The 18,885-nt window shown below is 60.1% G+C and overlaps 1 protein-coding gene across 1 annotated transcript in view; it reads left to right on the top strand.

The window, feature by feature from the left end:
• Positions 1-16,164: 16,164 nt before the first annotated feature.
• Positions 16,165-18,885, top strand: part of EIF3K (eukaryotic translation initiation factor 3 subunit K) — a gene marked incomplete at its 3' end in the record, with an annotated part of 3,200 nt that continues 479 nt past the window's right edge. The window contains exons 1-3 of the mRNA XM_080636071.1: positions 16,165-16,236; positions 17,614-17,712; positions 18,662-18,881. Coding sequence (XP_080492197.1) covers positions 16,178-16,236; positions 17,614-17,712; positions 18,662-18,881 — 378 coding nt within the window. The 5' untranslated portion in view covers positions 16,165-16,177. The remainder of the gene's footprint in view (positions 16,237-17,613; positions 17,713-18,661; positions 18,882-18,885) is intronic.

Below are 18,885 nucleotides of genomic sequence, written 5' to 3'. Positions count from 1 at the left end.
GCCCCCATTCCCCCCATTGCCCCCATTATCCCCATTACCCTCATTGCCCCCATTACCCCCATCACCCCCATTACCCCATTACCCCCATTACCCTCATTACCCCCATTACCCCCATCACCCCCATTACCCCCATTGCCCCCATCACCCCCATTACCCCCATCACCTCCATTACCCCCATTGCCCCCATTATCCCCATTGCCCCCATTACCCCCATTGCCCCCATCACCCCCATCGCCCCCATTACCCCCATTACCCCCATTGACCCCCATTACCCCCATTGCCCCCATTACCCCCATTCCCCCCATTCCGCCCATTACCCCCATTGCCCCCATTGCCCCCATTGCCCCCATTCCCCCCATTACCCCCATTACCCCCATTACCCCCATTCCCCCCATTCCGCCCATTACCCCCATTGCCCCCATTGCCCCCATTACCCCCATTCCCCCATTCCCCCCATTACCCCCATTGCCCCCATTACCCCCATTACCCCCATTGACCCCCATTCCCCCATTGCCCCCATTACCCCCATTACCCCCATTGACCCCCATTCCCCCCCATTCCCCCATTACCCCCATTCCCCCATTGCCCCCATTACCCCCATTGACCCCCATTCCCCCCCATTCCCCCATTACCCCCATTACCCCCATTACCCCCATTGACCCCCATTCCCCCCCATTCCCCCATTACCCCCATTACCCCCATTGACCCCCATTCCCCCCCATTCCCCCATTACCCCCATTACCCCCATTACCCCCATTGACCCCCATTCCCCCCCATTCCCCCATTGCCCCCATTACCCCCATTACCCCCATTGACCCCCATTCCCCCCCATTCCCCCATTACCCCCATTGCCCCCATTACCCCCATTGACCCCCATTCCCCCCCATTCCCCCATTACCCCCATTGCCCCCATTACCCCCATTGACCCCCATTCCCCCCCATTCCCCCATTGCCCCCATCACCCCCATTACCCCCATCACCTCCATTACCCCCATTGCCCCCATTATCCCCATTGCCCCCATTACCCCCATTGCCCCCATCACCCCCATCGCCCCCATTACCCCCATTACCCCCATTACCCCCATTGACCCCCATTCCCCCAGCCACACCTTTCCCCCATTACCCCCATTCCCCCCATTCCGCCCATTACCCCCATTGCCCCCATTGCCCCCATTGCCCCCATTCCCCCCATTACCCCCATTACCCCCATTACCCCCATTCCCCCCATTCCGCCCATTACCCCCATTGCCCCCATTACCCCCATTGACCCCCATTACCCCCATCACCCCCATTACCCCCATTACCCCCATTGCCCCCATTGCCCCCATTACCCCCATTACCCCCATTACCCCCATTACCCCCATTACCCCCATTACCCCCATCACCCCCATCACCCCCATTACCCCCATTACCCCCATTACCCCCATTCCCCCCATTCCGCCCATTACCCCCATTGCCCCCATTACCCCCATTGACCCCCATTACCCCCATCACCCCCATTACCCCCATTACCCCCATTACCCCCATTGCCCCCATTGCCCCCATTACCCCCATTACCCCCATTACCCCCATTACCCCCATCACCCCCATCACCCCCATTACCCCCATTACCCCCATTACCCCCATTACCCCCATCACCCCCATTACCCCCATTACCCCCATTACCCCCATTACCCCCATTCCCCCCATTCCGCCCATTACCCCCATTGCCCCCATTACCCCCATTGACCCCCATTACCCCCATTACCCCCATTACCCCCATTACCCCCATTACCCCCATTACCCCCATTCCCCCATCGCCCCCATTCCCCCCCCAGATCCCGCTGGTGATCTTCAAGCGGGAGAAGGAGCTTGCGCGGCGCCTGGAGTTCTCGGGGCTCTACATCAGCGAGCAGCCGCCCGACGACGACGTCAAGGGCCAGTGGGACCGGCTCGTGCTCAACGCCCAGTATGGGGCTCTATGGGGCTCTATGGGGTCTATGGGGTCTATGGGGCTCTATGGGCTCTATGGGGCTCTATGGGGCTCTATGGGGTCTATGGGGTCTATGGGGTCTATGGGGCTCTATGGGGTCTATGGGGTCTATGGGGTCTATGGGGCTCTATGGGGTTTATGGGGTCTATGGGGCTCTATGGGGTCTATGGGGGCTCTATGGGCTCTATGGGGCTCTATGGGGTCTATGGGGTCTATGGGGTCTATGGGGCTCTATGGGGCTCTATGGGGCTCTATGGGGTCTATGGGGTCTATGGGGCTCTATGGGGCTCTATGGGGCTCTATGGGGCTCTATGGGGTCTATGGGGTCTATGGGGCTCTATGGGCTCTATGGGGCTCTATGGGGCTCTATGGGGTCTATGGGGTCTATGGGGTCTATGGGGCTCTATGGGGTCTATGGGGTCTATGGGGTCTATGGGGCTCTATGGGGTTTATGGGGTCTATGGGGCTCTATGGGGTCTATGGGGGCTCTATGGGCTCTATGGGGCTCTATGGGGTCTATGGGGTCTATGGGGTCTATGGGGCTCTATGGGGCTCTATGGGGCTCTATGGGGTCTATGGGGTCTATGGGGCTCTATGGGGCTCTATGGGGCTCTATGGGGTCTATGGGGTCTATGGGGCTCTATGGGGCTCTATGGGGCTCTATGGGGTCTATGGGGCTCTATGGGGCTCTATGGGGCTCTATGGGGTCTATGGGGCTCTATGGGGCTCTATAGGGGCTCTATGGGGTCTATGGGGGCTCTATGGGGCTCTATGGGGTCTATGGGGGCTCTATGGGGCTCTATGGGGTCTATGGGGCTCTATGGGGTCTATGGGGTCTATGGGGGCTCTATGGGGCTATATGGGCTCTATGGGGTCTATGGGGCTCTATGGGCTCTATGGGGGCTCTATGGGGCTCTATGGGCTCTATGGGGGCTCTATGGGGCTCTATGGGCTCTATGGGGGCTCTATGGGGCTCTATGGGGTCTATCGGGGGTCTATGGGGCTCTATGGGCTCTATGGGGTCTATGGGGTCTATGGGGGCTCTGTGGGGCTCTATGGGGTCTATGGGGGGTCTATGGGGTCCAAGGGGTCTATGGGGTCTATGGGGGCTCTGTGGGGCTCTATGGGGCTCTATGGGGCTCTATGGGTATCTGCAGGGGTCTCTGTGGGTCCGGGGGGGGCTCGGAGCCCTCCTGACCCCTCCCCCCCCGCGACCCCCCAGATCCTTCCCTAGAAACTACTGGGACAAATTCGTCAAGAGGAAGGTGGGGGGGGGAACCCCAAAACCAAGGGGGGGACCCCAAAACCAAGGGGGGGGAACCCCATAACCAAGGGCGGGGAACCCCATAACCAAGGGGGGGACCCCATAACCAAGGGGGGGAACCCCAAAACCAAGGGGGGGACCCCATAACCAAGGGGGGGACCCCAAAACCAAGGGGGGACCCCATAACCAAGGGGGGAACCCCATAACCAAGGGGGGGGAACCCCATAACCAAGGGGGAACCCCATAACCAAGGGGGTGGAACCCATAACCAAGGGCGGGGAACCCCATAACCAAGGGGGGACCCCATAACCAAGGGGGGGGAACCCCATAACCAAGGGGGAACCCCATAACCAAGGGGGGGACCCCATAACCAAGGGGGGGGAACCCCATAACCAAGGGGGGGACCCCATAACCAAGGGGGGAACCCCATAACCAAGGGGGGGGAACCCCATAACCAAGGGGGGGACCCCAAAACCAAGGGGGGACCCCATAACCAAGGGGGGACCCCAAAACCAAGGGGGGACCCCATAACCAAGGGGGGACCCCAAAACCAAGGGGGGGGAACCCCATAACCAAGGGGGGGACCCCAAAACCAAGGGGGGACCCCATAACCAAGGGGGGACCCCATAACCAAGGGGGGGACCCCAAAACCAAGGGGGGACCCCATAACCAAGGGGGGAACCCCATAACCAAGGGGGGGGAACCCCATAACCAAGGGGGGAACCCCATAACCAAGGGGGGGGAACCCCATAACCAAGGGGGGGACCCCAAAACCAAGGGGGGGACCCCAAAACCAAGGGGGGACCCCATAACCAAGGGGGGGACCCCAAAACCAAGGGCGGGGAACCCCATAACCAAGGGGGGAACCCCATAACCAAGGGGGGGACCCCAAACCCAAGGGGGGGACCCCATAACCAAGGGGGGGGAACCCCATAACCAAGGGCGGGGAACCCCATAACCAAGGGGAGGACCCAAAACCAAGGGGGGGACCCCATAACCAAGGGAGGGGAACCCCATAACCAAGGGGGAACCCCAAAACCAAGGGGGGACCCCATAACCAAGGGGGGGGAACCCCATAACCAAGGGCGGGGAACCCCATAACCAAGGGGGGGACCCCATAACCAAGGGCGGGGAACCCCATAACCAAGGGGGGGGACCCCAAACCCAAGGTTATGGGGTCCCCCCCCCCCCCAAAGGTGCTGGAGAAGTACGGGGCCATCTACGGGCGGGAGCGCATCGCGGAGCTGCTGGGCATGGACCTGGCCAGCCTGGAGATAGGGGCCCAGGGCGAGAGGAGCCCCCCCCCCGACAGCTCCCTGCTGACGTGGTAGGGCCCGGGGGGGGGGGGGGGGGGGGTCCGGGTCGGTTTGGGGGTGCAGACCCCTTTGGGCCGTCCCCGGTCCCGGGGCTCATCCCCTGGCGCCCGGCAGGGTCACGGCCATCGACGTCCGGTACCAGATCTGGAAGTTTGGGGTCATCTTCACCGATAACGTGAGGGGGGCATGGGGGGGGCCATGGGGATGGGGGTCCCATGGGGATGGGGGTCCCATGGGGATGGGGTTGCCATGGGGATGGGGGTCCCATAGGGATGGGGTTGCCATGGGGATGGGGTTGCCAAGGGGATGGGGGTCCCATAGGGATGGGGTTGCCATGGGGATGGGGTTGCCATGGGGATGGGGGTCCCATAGGGATGGGGTTGCCATGGAGATGGGGGTCCCATAGGGGTGGGGTTGCCATGGGGATGGGGGTCCCATAGGGATGGGGTTGCCATGGGGATGGGGGTCCCATAGGGATGGGGTTGCCATGGGGATGGGGTTGCCATGGGAATGGGGGTCCCATAGGGATGGGGTTGCCATGGGGATGGGGGTCCCATGGGGATGGGGTTGCCATGGGGATGGGGGTCCCATAGGGGTGGGGTTGCCATGGGAATGGGGGACCCATAGGGGTGGGGTTGCCATGGGTATGGGGGTCCCATAGGGATGGGGTTGCCATGGAGATGGGGGTCCCATAGGAATGGGGTTGCCATGGAGATAGGGGTCCCATAGGGATGGGGTTGCCATGGGGATGGGGGACCCATAGGGATGGGGTTGCCATGGGGATGGGGGTCCCATAGGGATGGGGTTGCCATGGGGATGGGGGTCCCATAGGGATGGGGTTGCCATGGGGATGGGGGTCCCATAGGGATGGGGTTGCCATGGGGATGGGGGTCCCATAGGGATGGGGTTGCCATGGGGATGGGGGTCCCATAGGGATGGGGTTGCCATGGGAATGGGGGACCCATAGGGATGGGGTTGCCATGGAGATGGGGGTCCCATAGGGATGGGGTTGCCATGGGGATGGGGGACCCATAGGGATGGGGTTGCCATGGGGATGGGGGTCCCATAGGGATGGGGTTGCCATGGGGATGGGGTTGCCATGGGGATGGGGTTGCCATGGAGATGGGGGTCCCATAGGGATGGGGTTGCCATGGGGATGGGGGACCCATAGGGATGGGGTTGCCATGGAGATGGGGGTCCCATAGGAATGGTGTTGCCATGGAGATGGGGGTCCCATAGGGATGGGGTTGCCATGGGGATGGGGGACCCATAGGGATGGGGTTGCCATGGGGATGGGGTTGCCGTGGGGATGGGGGTCCCATAGGGATGGGGTTGCCATGGGGATGGGGTTGCCATGGAGATGGGGTTGCCATGGAGATGGGGGTCCCATAGGGATGGGGTTGCCATGGTGATGGGGGACCCATAGGGATGGGGTTGCCATGGAGATGGGGGTCCCATAGGAATGGGGTTGCCATGGAGATGGGGGTCCCATAGGGATGGGGTTGCCATGGGGATGGGGGACCCATAGGGATGGGGTTGCCATGGGGATGGGGGTCCCATAGGGATGGGGTTCCCATAGGGATGGGGTTGCCATGGGAATGGGGGTCCCATAGGGATGGGGTTGCCATGGGAATGGGGGACCCATAGGGGTGGGGTTGCCCTGGGTATGGGGGTCCCATAGGGATGGGGTTGCCATGGAGATGGGGGTCCCATAGGAATGGGGTTGCCATGGGGATGGGGGTCCCATGGGGATGGGGTTGCCATGGGGATGGGGGTCCCATAGGGATGGGGTTGCCATGGGGATGGGGGTCCCATAGGGATGGGGTTGCCATGGGGATGGGGGTCCCATAGGGATGGGGTTGCCATGGAGATGGGGTTGCCATGGGGATGGGGGTCCCATAGGGATGGGGTTGCCATGGGGATGGGGGACCCATAGGGATGGGGTTGCCATGGGGATGGGGGTCCCATAGGGATGGGGTTGCCATGGAGATGGGGTTGCCATGGGGATGGGGTTGCCATGGGGATGGGGTTGCCATGGGGATGGGGGACCCATAGGGATGGGGTTGCCATGGGGATGGGGTTGCCATGGGGATGGGGGTCCCATAGGGATGGGGTTGCCATGGGGATGGGGGACCCATAGGGATGGGGTTGCCATGGGGATGGGGTTGCCATGGGGATGGGGTTGCCATGGAGATGGGGGTCCGGGGGATATGGGGGGTCAGGGGGTTGGTACCCCCATCCCCGGCTGTCCCAGGTCAATGGGGGCTGTGGCCCCCTCCACTCTATGGGGCTGCCCCATTGATGCCCACGTCCCCCCCCAGTCCTTCCTGTACCTCACCTGGTACATGGCCATGTCCCTGCTGGGCCACTACAACAACTTCTTCTTCGCCTCCCACCTCCTGGACATCGCCATGGGCGTGAAGACGCTGCGCACCATCCTGTCCTCCGTGACCCACAACGGCAAGCAGGTGGGGCAGCTGTGGGGCAGCTATGGGGCAGCTATGGGGTGTCTATGGGGGTCTATGGGGTGTCTATGGGGGTCTATGGGGTGTCGATGGGATGCTGCGCACCATCCTGTCCTCCGTGACCCACAACGGCAAGCAGGTGGGGCAGCTATGGGGCAGCTATGGGGCAGCTATGGGGTGTCTATGGGGGTCTATGGGGTGTCTATGGGGGTCTATGGGGTGTCGATGGGATGCTGTGCACCATCCTGTCCTCCGTGACCCACAACGGCAAGCAGGTGGGGCAGCTATGGGGCAGCTATGGGGCAGCTATGGGGTGTCTATGGGGGTCTATGGGGTGTCTATGGGGGTCTATGGGGTGTCGATGGGATGCTGCGCACCATCCTGTCCTCCGTGACCCACAACGGCAAGCAGGTGGGGCAGCTATGGGGCAGCTATGGGGCAGCTATGGGGGTCTATGGGGTGTCTATGGGATGCTGCGCACCATGCTGTCCTCCGTGACCCACAACGGCAAGCAGGTGGGGCGGCTGTGGGGCGGCTATGGGGCAGCTATGGGGGTCTATGGGGTGTCTATGGGGGTCTATGGGGTGTCTATGGGGGTCTATGGGGTGTCTATGGGATGCTGCGCACCATCCTGTCCTCCGTGACCCACAACGGCAAGCAGGTGGGGCGGCTGTGGGGCAGCTATGGGGCAGCTATGGGGGTCTATGGGGTGTCTATGGGGGTCTATGGGGTGTCTATGGGGGTCTATGGGGTGTCTATGGGATGCTGCGCACCATCCTGTCCTCCGCGACCCACAACGGCAAGCAGGTGGGGCGGCTGTGGGGCGGCTATGGGGCAGCTATGGGGGTCTATGGGGTGTCTATGGGGGTCTATGGGGTGTCTATGGGGGTCTATGGAGTTTCTGTGGGGTCTCTATGTGTCCCTATGGGTGCTGCAGCTGATCATGACCGTGGGGCTCCTGTCCCTATGTGTCCCTATGTGTCCCTATGGTCCCTATGGGTCCCTATGGTCCCTATGGGTTCCTATGTGTCCCTATGGTCCCTATGGGTCCCTATGTTCCCTATGGGTCCCTATGGGTCCCTATGGTCCCTATGTGTCCCTATGGGTCCCTATGGGTCTCTATGGTCCCTATGTGTCCCTATGGGTGCCGCAGCTGACCATGACCGTGGGGCTCCTGTCTCTATGTGTCCCTATGGTCCCTATGGGTCCCTATGGGTCCCTATGGTCCCTATGGGTCCCTATGGGTCTCTATGGGTCCCTATGGGTCCCTATGGTCTCTATGGGGTCTCTATGGGTCTCTATGGGTCTCTATGGGTCCCTATGGGTCTCTATGGTCTCTATGGTCTCTATGGGTCTCTATGGTCTCTATGGGTCTCTATGGGTCTCTATGGGTCCCTATGGGTCTCTATGGGTCTCTATGGGTCCCTATGGGTCTCTATGGTCTCTATGGTCTCTATGGGGTCTCTATGGGTCTCTATGGGTCTCTATGGGTCCCTATGGGTCTCTATGGTCTCTATGGTCTCTATGGGTCTCTATGGTCTCTATGGGTCTCTATGGGTCCCTATGGTCTCTATGGGGTCTCTATGGGTCTCTATGGGTCTCTATGGGTCCCTATGGGTCTCTATGGTCTCTATGGTCTCTATGGGTCTCTATGGGTCTCTATGGGTCCCTATGGGTCTCTATGGGTCCCTATGGGTCTCTATGGTCTCTATGGTCTCTATGGGTCTCTATGGGTCTCTATGGGTCCCTATGGGTCTCTATGGGTCTCTATGGGTCCCTATGGGTCTCTATGGGTCCCTATGGGTCTCTATGGTCCCTATGGGTCTCTATGGGTCCCTATGGGTCTCTATGGTCCCTATGGGTCTCTATGGTCCCTATGGGTCTCTATGGGTCCCTATGGGTCCCTATGGGTCTCTATGGGTCCCTATGGGTCTCTATGGGTCCCTATGGGTCTCTATGGTCCCTATGGGTCCCTATGGGTCTCTATGGGTCCCTATGGGTCTCTATGGGTCTCTATGGGTCTCTATGGTCCCTATGGGTCTCTATGGTCCCTATGGGTCTCTATGGGTGCCGCAGCTGACCATGACCGTGGGGCTCCTGTCTCTATGTGTCCCTATGGTCTCTATGGGTCCCTATGGGTCTCCATGGTCCCTATGGGTCCCTATGGGTCCCTATGGGTCCCTATGGTCCCTATGGGTCTCTATGGTCCCTATGGGTCCCTATGGGTCCCTATGGGTCCCTATGGGTCTCTATGGGTCCCTATGGGTCCCTATGGTCCCTATGGTCCCTATGGGTCTCTATGGGTGCCGCAGCTGACCATGACCGTGGGGCTCCTGTCTCTATGTGTCCCTATGGTCCCTATGGTCTCTATGGGTCCCTATGGGTCCCTGTGGTCCCTATGGGTCTCTATGGGTGCCGCAGCTGACCATGACCGTGGGGCTCCTGTCTCTATGTGTCCCTATGGTCCCTATGGGTCTCTATGGTCTCTATGGTCTCTATGGGTCCCTATGGTCCCTATGGGTCTCTATGGTCCCTATGGGTCCCTATGGGTCTCTATGGGTGCCGCAGCTGACCATGACCGTGGGGCTCCTGTCTCTATGTGTCCCTATGGTCCCTATGGGTCTCTATGGTCTCTATGGTCTCTATGGGTCCCTATGGGTCTCTATGGGTCTCTATGGTCCCTATGGGTCCCTATGGGTCTCTATGGGTGCCGCAGCTGACCATGACCGTGGGGCTCCTGTCTCTATGTGTCCCTATGTGTCCCTATGGTCCCTATGGTCCCTATGGGTCTCTATGGGTCCCTATGGGTCCCTATGGGTCCCTATGGTCTCTATGGGTCTCTATGGGTGCCGCAGCTGACCATGACCGTGGGGCTCCTGTCTCTATGGTCTCTATGGGTCCCTATGGTCCCTATGGGTCTCTATGGGTCCCTATGGTCCCTATGGGTCTCTATAGTCCCTATGGGTCCCTATGGGTCTCTATGGGTGCCGCAGCTGACCATGACCGTGGGGCTCCTGTCTCTATGTGTCCCTATGGTCTCTATGGGTCCCTATGGGTCTCTATGGTCCCTATGGGTCTCTATGGTTCTCTATGGGTCCCTATGGGTCTCTATGGTCCCTATGGGTCCCTATGGGTCTCTATGGGTCTCTATGGGTCCCTATGGTCCCTATGGGTCCCTATGGGTCCCTATGGGTCTCTATGGTCTCTATGGGTCCCTATGGGTCTCTATGGGTCCCTATGGGTCTCTATGGGTGCCGCAGCTGACCATGACCGTGGGGCTCCTGTCTCTATGTGTCCCTATGGTCCCTATGGTCTCTATGGGTCCCTATGGTCCCTATGGTCTCTATGGGTCCCTATGGTCCCTATGGGTCTCTATGGTCTCTATGGTCTCTATGGTCTCTATGGGTCTCTATGGGTCCCTATGGTCCCTATGGTCCCTATGGGTCTCTATGGGTCCCTATGGTCCCTATGGGTCTCTATGGGTGCCGCAGCTGACCATGACCGTGGGGCTCCTGTCTCTATGTGTCCCTATGGGTCCCTATGGTCCCTATGGTCCCTATGGGTCTCTATGGGTGCCGCAGCTGACCATGACCGTGGGGCTCCTGTCTCTATGTGTCCCTATGGGTCCCTATGGTCCCTATGGTCCCTATGTGTCCCTATGGGTGCCGCAGCTGACCATGACCGTGGGGCTCCTGTCTCTATGTGTCCCTATGGTCCCTATGGTCTCTATGTGTCCCTATGTGTCCCTATGGTCCCTATGGGTCCCTATGGGTCCCTATGGTCCCTATGGGTCCCTATGGGTCCCTATGGTCCCTATGGGTCTCTATGGTCCCTATGGTCCCTATGGGTCTCTATGGGTGCCGCAGCTGACCATGACCGTGGGGCTCCTGTCTCTATGTGTCCCTATGGTCCCTATGGTCTCTATGGGTCCCTATGGGTCTCTATGGTCCCTATGGGTCTCTATGGGTCCCTATGGGTCCCTATGGGTCCCTATGGGTCTCTATGGGTCCCTATGGTTCCTATGGGTTTCTATGGGTCTCTATGGTCTCTATGGGTCTCTATGGGTCTCTATGGGTCCCTATGGGTCTCTATGGGTCCCTATGGGTCTCTATGGTCTCTATGGGTCTCTATGGGTCTCTATGGGTCCCTATGGGTCTCTATGGGTCCCTATGGGTCTCTATGGTCTCTATGGGTCCCTATGGGTCCCTATGGGTCCCTATGGGTCTCTATGGGTGCCGCAGCTGACCATGACCGTGGGGCTCCTGTCTCTATGTGTCCCTATGGTCCCTATGGTCTCTATGTGTCCCTATGGGTCCCTATGGTCCCTATGGGTCTCTATGGGTGCCGCAGCTGACCATGACCGTGGGGCTCCTGTCTCTATGTGTCCCTATGGTCCCTATGGTCCCTATGGGTCCCTATGATCCCTATGGTCCCTATGGGTCTCTATGGGTGCCGCAGCTGACCATGACCGTGGGGCTCCTGTCTCTATGGTCCCTATGGTCCCTATGGTCCCTATGGGTCCCTATGGTCCCTATGGTCCCTATGGTCCCTATGGGTCCCTATGGTCCCTATGGTCCCTATGGGTCTCTATGGGTGCCGCAGCTGACCATGACCGTGGGGCTCCTGTCTCTATGTGTCCCTATGGTCCCTATGGTCTCTATGTGTCCCTATGGGTCCCTATGGTCCCTATGGGTCTCTATGGGTGCCGCAGCTGACCATGACCGTGGGGCTCCTGTCTCTATGTGTCCCTATGGTCCCTATGGTCCCTATGGGTCCCTATGATCCCTATGGTCCCTATGGGTCTCTATGGGTGCCGCAGCTGACCATGACCGTGGGGCTCCTGTCTCTATGGTCCCTATGGTCCCTATGGTCCCTATGGGTCCCTATGGTCCCTATGGTCCCTATGGTCCCTATGGGTCCCTATGGTCCCTATGGTCCCTATGGGTCTCTATGGGTGCCGCAGCTGACCATGACCGTGGGGCTCCTGGCCGTCGTCGTTTACCTTTACACCGTGGTGGCCTTCAACTTCTTCCGCAAGTTCTACAACAAGAGCGAGGACGAGGACGAGCCCGACATGAAGTGCGACGACATGATGACGGTAGGGGGCGCTGTGGGGCGCTATGGGGCGCTATGGGGCGCTATGGGGTGCTGTGGGGCGCTATGGGCCCCTATGGGTCTCTATGGGCTCTATGGGTCCCTATGGGTCTCTATGGGCTCTATGGGTCCCTATGGGCTGTATGGGTCCCTATGGGTCTCTATGGGCTCTATGGGTCCCTATGGGCTGTATGGGTCTCTGTGGGTCCCTTTGGGCTCTATAGGCTCTATGGGTCCCTCTGGGTCCCTCTGGGTCTCTATGAGTCCCTATGAGTCTCTATGGGTACCTATGGGTCCCCGTGGGTCCCTATGGGTCCCTATGGGTCCCTATGGGTCCCTGTGGGTCCCTATGGGTCCCTGTGGGTTCCTGTGGGTCCCTGTGGGTCCCTGTGGGTCCCCGTGGGTCCCTATGGGTCCCTATGGGTCCCTATGGGTCCCTGTGGGTCCCTATGGGTCCCCGTGGGTCCCTGTGGGTCCCTGTGGGTCCCTATGGGTCCCTATGGGTCTCTATGGGTCCCTATGGGTCCCTATGGGTCCCTATGGGTCCCTGTGGGTCCCTGTGGGTCCCTATGGGTCCCCGTGGGTCCCCGTGGGTCCCTATGGGTCTCTGTGGGTCCCCGTGGGTGCCCAGGGGCGCTGACGGCGCTGCCCGCAGTGTTACCTGTTCCACATGTACGTGGGGGTCCGGGCCGGGGGGGGCATCGGGGACGAGATCGAGGACCCGGCGGGGGACGAGTACGAGCTCTACCGGGTGGTGTTCGACATCACCTTCTTCTTCTTCGTCATCGTCATCCTGCTGGCCATCATCCAGGGTGCGGGGGGAGGGGGGCAAGGGGGGGGAGGGGGGCATGGGGGGGGAGGGGGAGATGGGGGGGGAGGGGGCGATGGGGGGCAATGGGGGGGATGGGGGGGAATGGGGGGGATGGAGGGAATGGGGGGGATGGGGGGGATGGAGGGAATGGGGGGCAATGGGGGGATGGAGGGGAATGGGGGGATGGGGGGATGGGGGGCAATGGGGGGGATGGAGGGGAATGGGGGGGATGGAGGGAATGGGGGGCAATGGGGGGATGGGGGGGAATGGGGGGATGGAGGGAATGGGGGGCAATGGGGGGATGGGGGGGAATGGGGGGATGGGAGGATGGGGGGCAATGGGGGGATGGGGGGGAATGGGGGGGATGGGAGGATGGGGGCAATGGGGGGATGGGGGGCAATGGGGGGATGGGAGGATGGGGGGCAATGGGGGGATGGGGGGGAATGGGGGGGATGGGAGGATGGGGGGCAATGGGGGGATGGGGGGGAATGGGGGGGATGGAGGGAATGGGGGGCAATGGGGGGATGGGGGGAATGGGGGGATGGGGGAATGGGGGGCAATGGAGGGGATGGAGGGGATGGAGGGGATGGAGGGGATGGGGGGATGGGGGGAAATGGGGGGATGGGGGAGGATGGGGAGGATGGGGGGCAATGGGGGGATGGGGGGGATGGAGGGGATGGGGGGATGGGGGGATGGGGGGCAATGGGGGGATGGGGGGCAATGGGGGGGGATGGGGGGATGGGGGAGGATGGGGAGGATGGGGGGCAATGGGGGGGGAAGGAGGGGATGGGGGGATGGGGGGATGGGGGTCAATAAGAGGGGTTATGGGAGGTGGAAGGGGGTAAAAGGGGGGTTATGGGGAAGTAGAAGGGGGCAATGGGGGTCTATGGGGCTCTAAGGGCGGTAAAGGGGGCTCTAAAGGGGCTATGGGGGGTACAAGGTGGTTATGGGGGTTATAAGGGGGGTGCAAGGGGGCAATGGGGGGCTATGGGGCTGCCCCCTGTGACCCCCCCTTCGTGCCCCCCCCAGGTCTGATCATTGATGCCTTTGGGGAGCTGAGGGATCAGCAGGAGCAAGTGAAGGAGGACATGGAGGTGGGGGGGCATCTATGGGGCGGGTTTGGGAGGGGCCTGCCCCACGTAGACCCCCATTGATTCCCATTGACCCCCATTGATCCCCATTGGCCCCCATTGACTCCCATTGACCACCATTGATCCCCATTGATCCCCATTGATCCCCATTGACCGCCACTGATCTCCATTGATCCCCATTGATCCCCATTGACCACCATTGATCTCCATTGATCTCCATTGATCCCCATTGATCCCCATTGACCACCATTGATCTCTATTGATCCCCATTGATCCCCATTGACCGCCACTGATCTCCATTGATCCCCATTGATTCCCATTGACCACCATTGATCTCCATTGATCCCCATTGATTCCCATTGACCACCATTGATCTCCATTGATCCCCATTGATCCCCATTGACCACCATTGACCTCCATTGATCCCCATTGATCCCCATTGATCCCCATTGACCACCATTGATCTCCATTGATCACCATTGATCCCCATTGACCACCATTGATCTCCATTGATCCCCATTGATCCCCATTGACCACCATTGATCTCCATTGATCTCCATTGATCCCCATTGACTCCCACTGATCACCATTGATCCCCATTGACCCCATTGGCCCCCATTGATCTCCATTGATCCCCATTGTCCGCCATTGATCTCTATTGATCCCCATTGATTGCCATTGACCCTAATTGACCCCTATTGACCCCCATTGACCCCCATTGACCCCCATTGATCCCCATTGACCACCCCATAGACCAAGTGCTTCATCTGCGGCATCGGGAGCGACTACTTTGACACGACACCCCACGGCTTCGAGACCCACACGTTGGAGGAGCACAACCTGGCCAACTACATGTGAGGGGCTGGGAGGGGCACTTATGGGGCTGGGGAGTCCCCAGTGCCCCCCATTAACCATTGCCCCCCCATCTCCCATTGATACAGGTTCTTTCTCATGTACCTGATCAATAAGGATGAGACGGAGCACACGGGGCAGGTAGGGATGGGGGGGCAACGGCTATGGGGGGGCAATAGCCTTTGGGAGGTCTTATTGGCCATTGGGGGTCTCTTATTGGCTGTTGGGGGTCTCTTATTGGCCGTTGGGGGTCTCTTATTGGCCATTGGGGGCTCTTATTGGCTGTTGGGGGGCTCTTATTGGCCATTGGGGGTCTCTTATTGGCCATTGGGGGTCTCTTATTGGCCATTGGGGGCTCTTATTGGCTGTTGGGGGTCTCTTATTGGCCGTTGGGGGTTTCTTATTGGCCATTGGGGGTCTCTTATTGGCTGTTGGGGGGCTCTTATTGGCCGTTGGGGGGCTCTTATTGGCCATTGGAGGCTCTTATTGGCCATTGGGGGCTCTTATTGGCTGTTGGGGGGCTCTTATTGGCTGTTGGGGGGCTCTTATTGGCCGTTGGGGGGCTCTTATTGGCCATTGGAGGCTCTTATTGGCCACTGGGAGGGCTTAAGGGTCACCAAGGGATATGGGAGGGTTTGGGGGGGTCTATGGGGGGTTCTATGGGGGCCGCCCCATTCCCTCTGTGCCCCCCCCAGGAATCCTACGTCTGGAAGATGTACCAGGAACGCTGCTGGGATTTCTTCCCGGCCGGAGACTGCTTCCGGAAGCAATACGAGGATCAGTTGGGATGAACCCCCCCCCAGCACCCCCTTTAAGTGCCTTGTCCGGGGGGCATTGGCCTCCATCATCAATAAACCTGGAGAGCATCAATGGGTCCAGGCTCCTTCTTGACCCCCCCACTGAACCCCAGGGGTTGGGGGTCCTGGGAACTGGGGGGATTTGGGATCCCAGGGGGGAATTTGGGGGTCCAAGGGTGGGATTTTGGGGTCCTAAGTGGGAATGTTGGGGTCCCAGAGGGGGATTTGGGGGTCCCAGGGAGGGATTTGGGGCTCCAGGGTGGAATTTGGGGGTCCCAGAGGGGGATTTGGGGGTTCTAGGAGGGGGTTTAAGGGTTCCGGAGCGAGGCGGGCGGGCTTTAGGACCCAGGGCTGTACTTTAGGACCCGGTGGGCGTGGTCTAAGCGTTTGTGGGCGTGGCCAAGCAGCGCAGGGGGCGTGGTTACGCCTGGGGGGCGTGATCACCCCAGGCTTTCCCCCCGCCCACTCCACCACCTTCCCATGGTGCTCCGCGCCGCCGCTACTTCCGGTCGGCCATGGCGCTGTTCGAGCAGATGAGGGCGAACGTGGGGAAGCTCCTGAGGGGAATCGACCGGTAACGGGGCCCGGGGGGCGGGTCCAATGGGACCGAATGGGGCCGGGGGGGGTCCAGGGGTGGGGGGGACCCGGTTTGGACCGGGTGGGGGGTCCCGTGTGGCGCAAACAGCGACCGGTATCGAGCGGGGCCTGCTAGGCCTGTCATGGCGGCCGCCATGCGGGGGGGTATTCCCCTTATCCCTTTCTCCTTTCCCATTATCCCGGTCCCGGTTCCCCTTATCCGGGTCCCTATTCCCCTTAACCCTATTTCTATTCCCATTATCCCGGTACCTATTCCTGTTATCCCTGACCCTATTCCGATTATCCGAGTCCCTATTCTCCTTATCCCGGTCCCTATTCCCCTTACCCGGTGCTCTATTCCCATTATCCCAGCCCCTTATTCCCATTATCCCGGTCTCTGTTCCCATTATCCCGGTTCCTATTCCCGTTATCCCTGCCCCTATTCCTGTTATCCGGGTCTCTCTTTTCCTTATCCTTGCCCTTATTCCCATTATCGCGGTCTCTGTTCCCATTATCCCGGTTCCTATTCCCGTTATCCCTGCCCCTATTCCCGTTATCCGGGTCTCTCTTCTCCTTATCCTTGCCCTTATTCCCATTATCCCGGTCTCTGTTCCCATTATCCCGGTTCCTATTCCCGTTATCCCTGCCCCTATTCCCGTTATCCGGGTCTCTCTTCTCCTTATCCTTGCCCTTATTCCCATTATCCCGGTCTCTGTTCCCATTATCCCGGTTCCTATTCCCGTTATCCCTGCCCCTATTTCTGTTATCCGGGCCTCTCTTTTCCTTATCCTTGCCCTTATTCCCATTATCCCGGTCCCTGTTCCCATTATCCCGGTTCCTATTCCCGTTATCCCTGCCCCTATTTCTGTTATCCGGGCCTCTCTTTTCCTTATCCTTGCCCTTATTCCCATTATCCCAGTCTCTGTTCCCATTATCCCGGTTCCTATTCCCGTTATCCCTGCCCCTATTCCCGTTATCCGGGTCTCTCTTCTCCTTATCCTTGCCCTTATTCCCATTATCCCGGTCTCTGTTCCCATTATCCCGGTTCCTATTCCCGTTATCCCTGCCCCTATTCCCGTTATCCGGGTCTCTCTTCTCCTTATCCTTGCCCTTATTCCCATTATCCCTGTCCCTGTTCCCATTATCCCGGTTCCTATTCCCGTTATCCCTGCCCCTATTCCCGTTATCCGGGTCTCTCTTCTCCTTATCCTTGCCCTTATTCCCATTATCCCGGTCTCTGTTCCCATTATCCCGGTTCCTATTCCCGTTATCCCTGCCCCTATTTCTGTTATCCGGGCCTCTCTTTTCCTTATCCTTGCCCTTATTCCCATTATCCCGGTCCCTGTTCCCATTATCCCGGTCCCTGTTCCCGCAGGTACAACCCGGAGAACCTGGCAACGCTGGAGCGCTACGTGGAGACCCAGGCCAAGGAGAACGCCTACGACCTGGAGGCGAACCTGGCCGTGCTGAAGCTGTGAGGGGGGCTGGGGGGGTCTGAATGGGGCCTATGGGGTCCTGGGGGGGTCTGAATGGGGTCTGGGGGGGTCTGAATGGGGTTTATGGGGTCCTGCGGTGGTCTGAGTGGAGTCTAAGGGGGTCTGAATGGGGTCTATGGGGGTCTGAATGGAGTCTATGGGGGTCTGAATGGGGTCTATAGGGTCCTGGCGGGGGTCTGAGTGGGGTCTATGGGGGTCTGAATGGGGTCTATGGGGGTCTGAATGGAGTCTGTGGGGGTCTGAATGGGGTCTATGGGGGTCTGAATGGAGTCTATGGGGGTCTGAATGGGGTCTATAGGGTCCTGGGGGGGGTCTGAGTGGGGTCTATGGGGGTCTGAGTGGGGTCTATGGGGGTCTGAATGGGGTCTATGGGGGTCTGAATGGGGTCTATAGGGTCCTGGGGGGGGTCTGAGTGGGGTCTATGGGGGTCTGAATGGGGTCTATGGGGGTCTGAATGGGGTCTGTGGGGGTCTGAATGGGGTCTATGGGGTGCTGAGGGGGTCTGAGTGGGGTCTGTGGGGTGCTGAGGGGGTCTGAATGGGGCCTATGGGGTCCTGGGGGGGTCTGAATGGGGTCTTTGGGGTCCTGGGGTGGTCTGAGTGAGGTCTATGGGAGTCTGAATGGGGTCTATGGGGTCCTGAGGGGGGTCTGAGTGGGGTCTATGGGGTTCTGAGGGGGTCTGAAGGGGGTCTGTGGGGTCCTGGGGGGGTCTGAGTGGGGTCTGGGGGGGTCTGAGTGGGGTCTATGGGGTCCTGGGGGGCAGTTGGGGGGGATATGAGGGGGGATCTATAGGGGCTGTGAGTGGGGTTATGGGAGGTATAAGAGGGGTCAAGGGAGGCTATGGGGGGTAGAAGGAGGGTAAAGAGCGGATGCTGGGGGGGTTCCCATCCCCCCCGTGCCCCCCATCACGCCCGCCCCGCCCCATAGGTACCAGTTCAACCCCGCCTTCTTCCAGAGCCCGGTGACGGCGCAGATCCTGCTCAAGGCCCTCACCAACCTGCCCCACACCGACTTCACCCTCTGCAAGTGCATGATCGACCAGGCCCACGTATCCCACACCTGGGGGCCCTGGGGGCCGGGGGGCTCTGCCCAGCCTTTCCCCTCCCCATTTCCCCTCCCCATTTCCCCTCCCCATTTCCCCTCCCCTGTTT

The sequence above is a fragment of the Psittacula echo genome (assembly GCF_963264785.1).
Source record: "Psittacula echo genome assembly, chromosome: 29".
Classification (NCBI taxonomy): Eukaryota; Metazoa; Chordata; class Aves; order Psittaciformes; family Psittacidae; genus Psittacula; species Psittacula echo.
The sequence above is the reverse complement of the archived record's forward strand: the minus strand, read 5'-3'. Positions and strand labels throughout refer to the sequence as shown.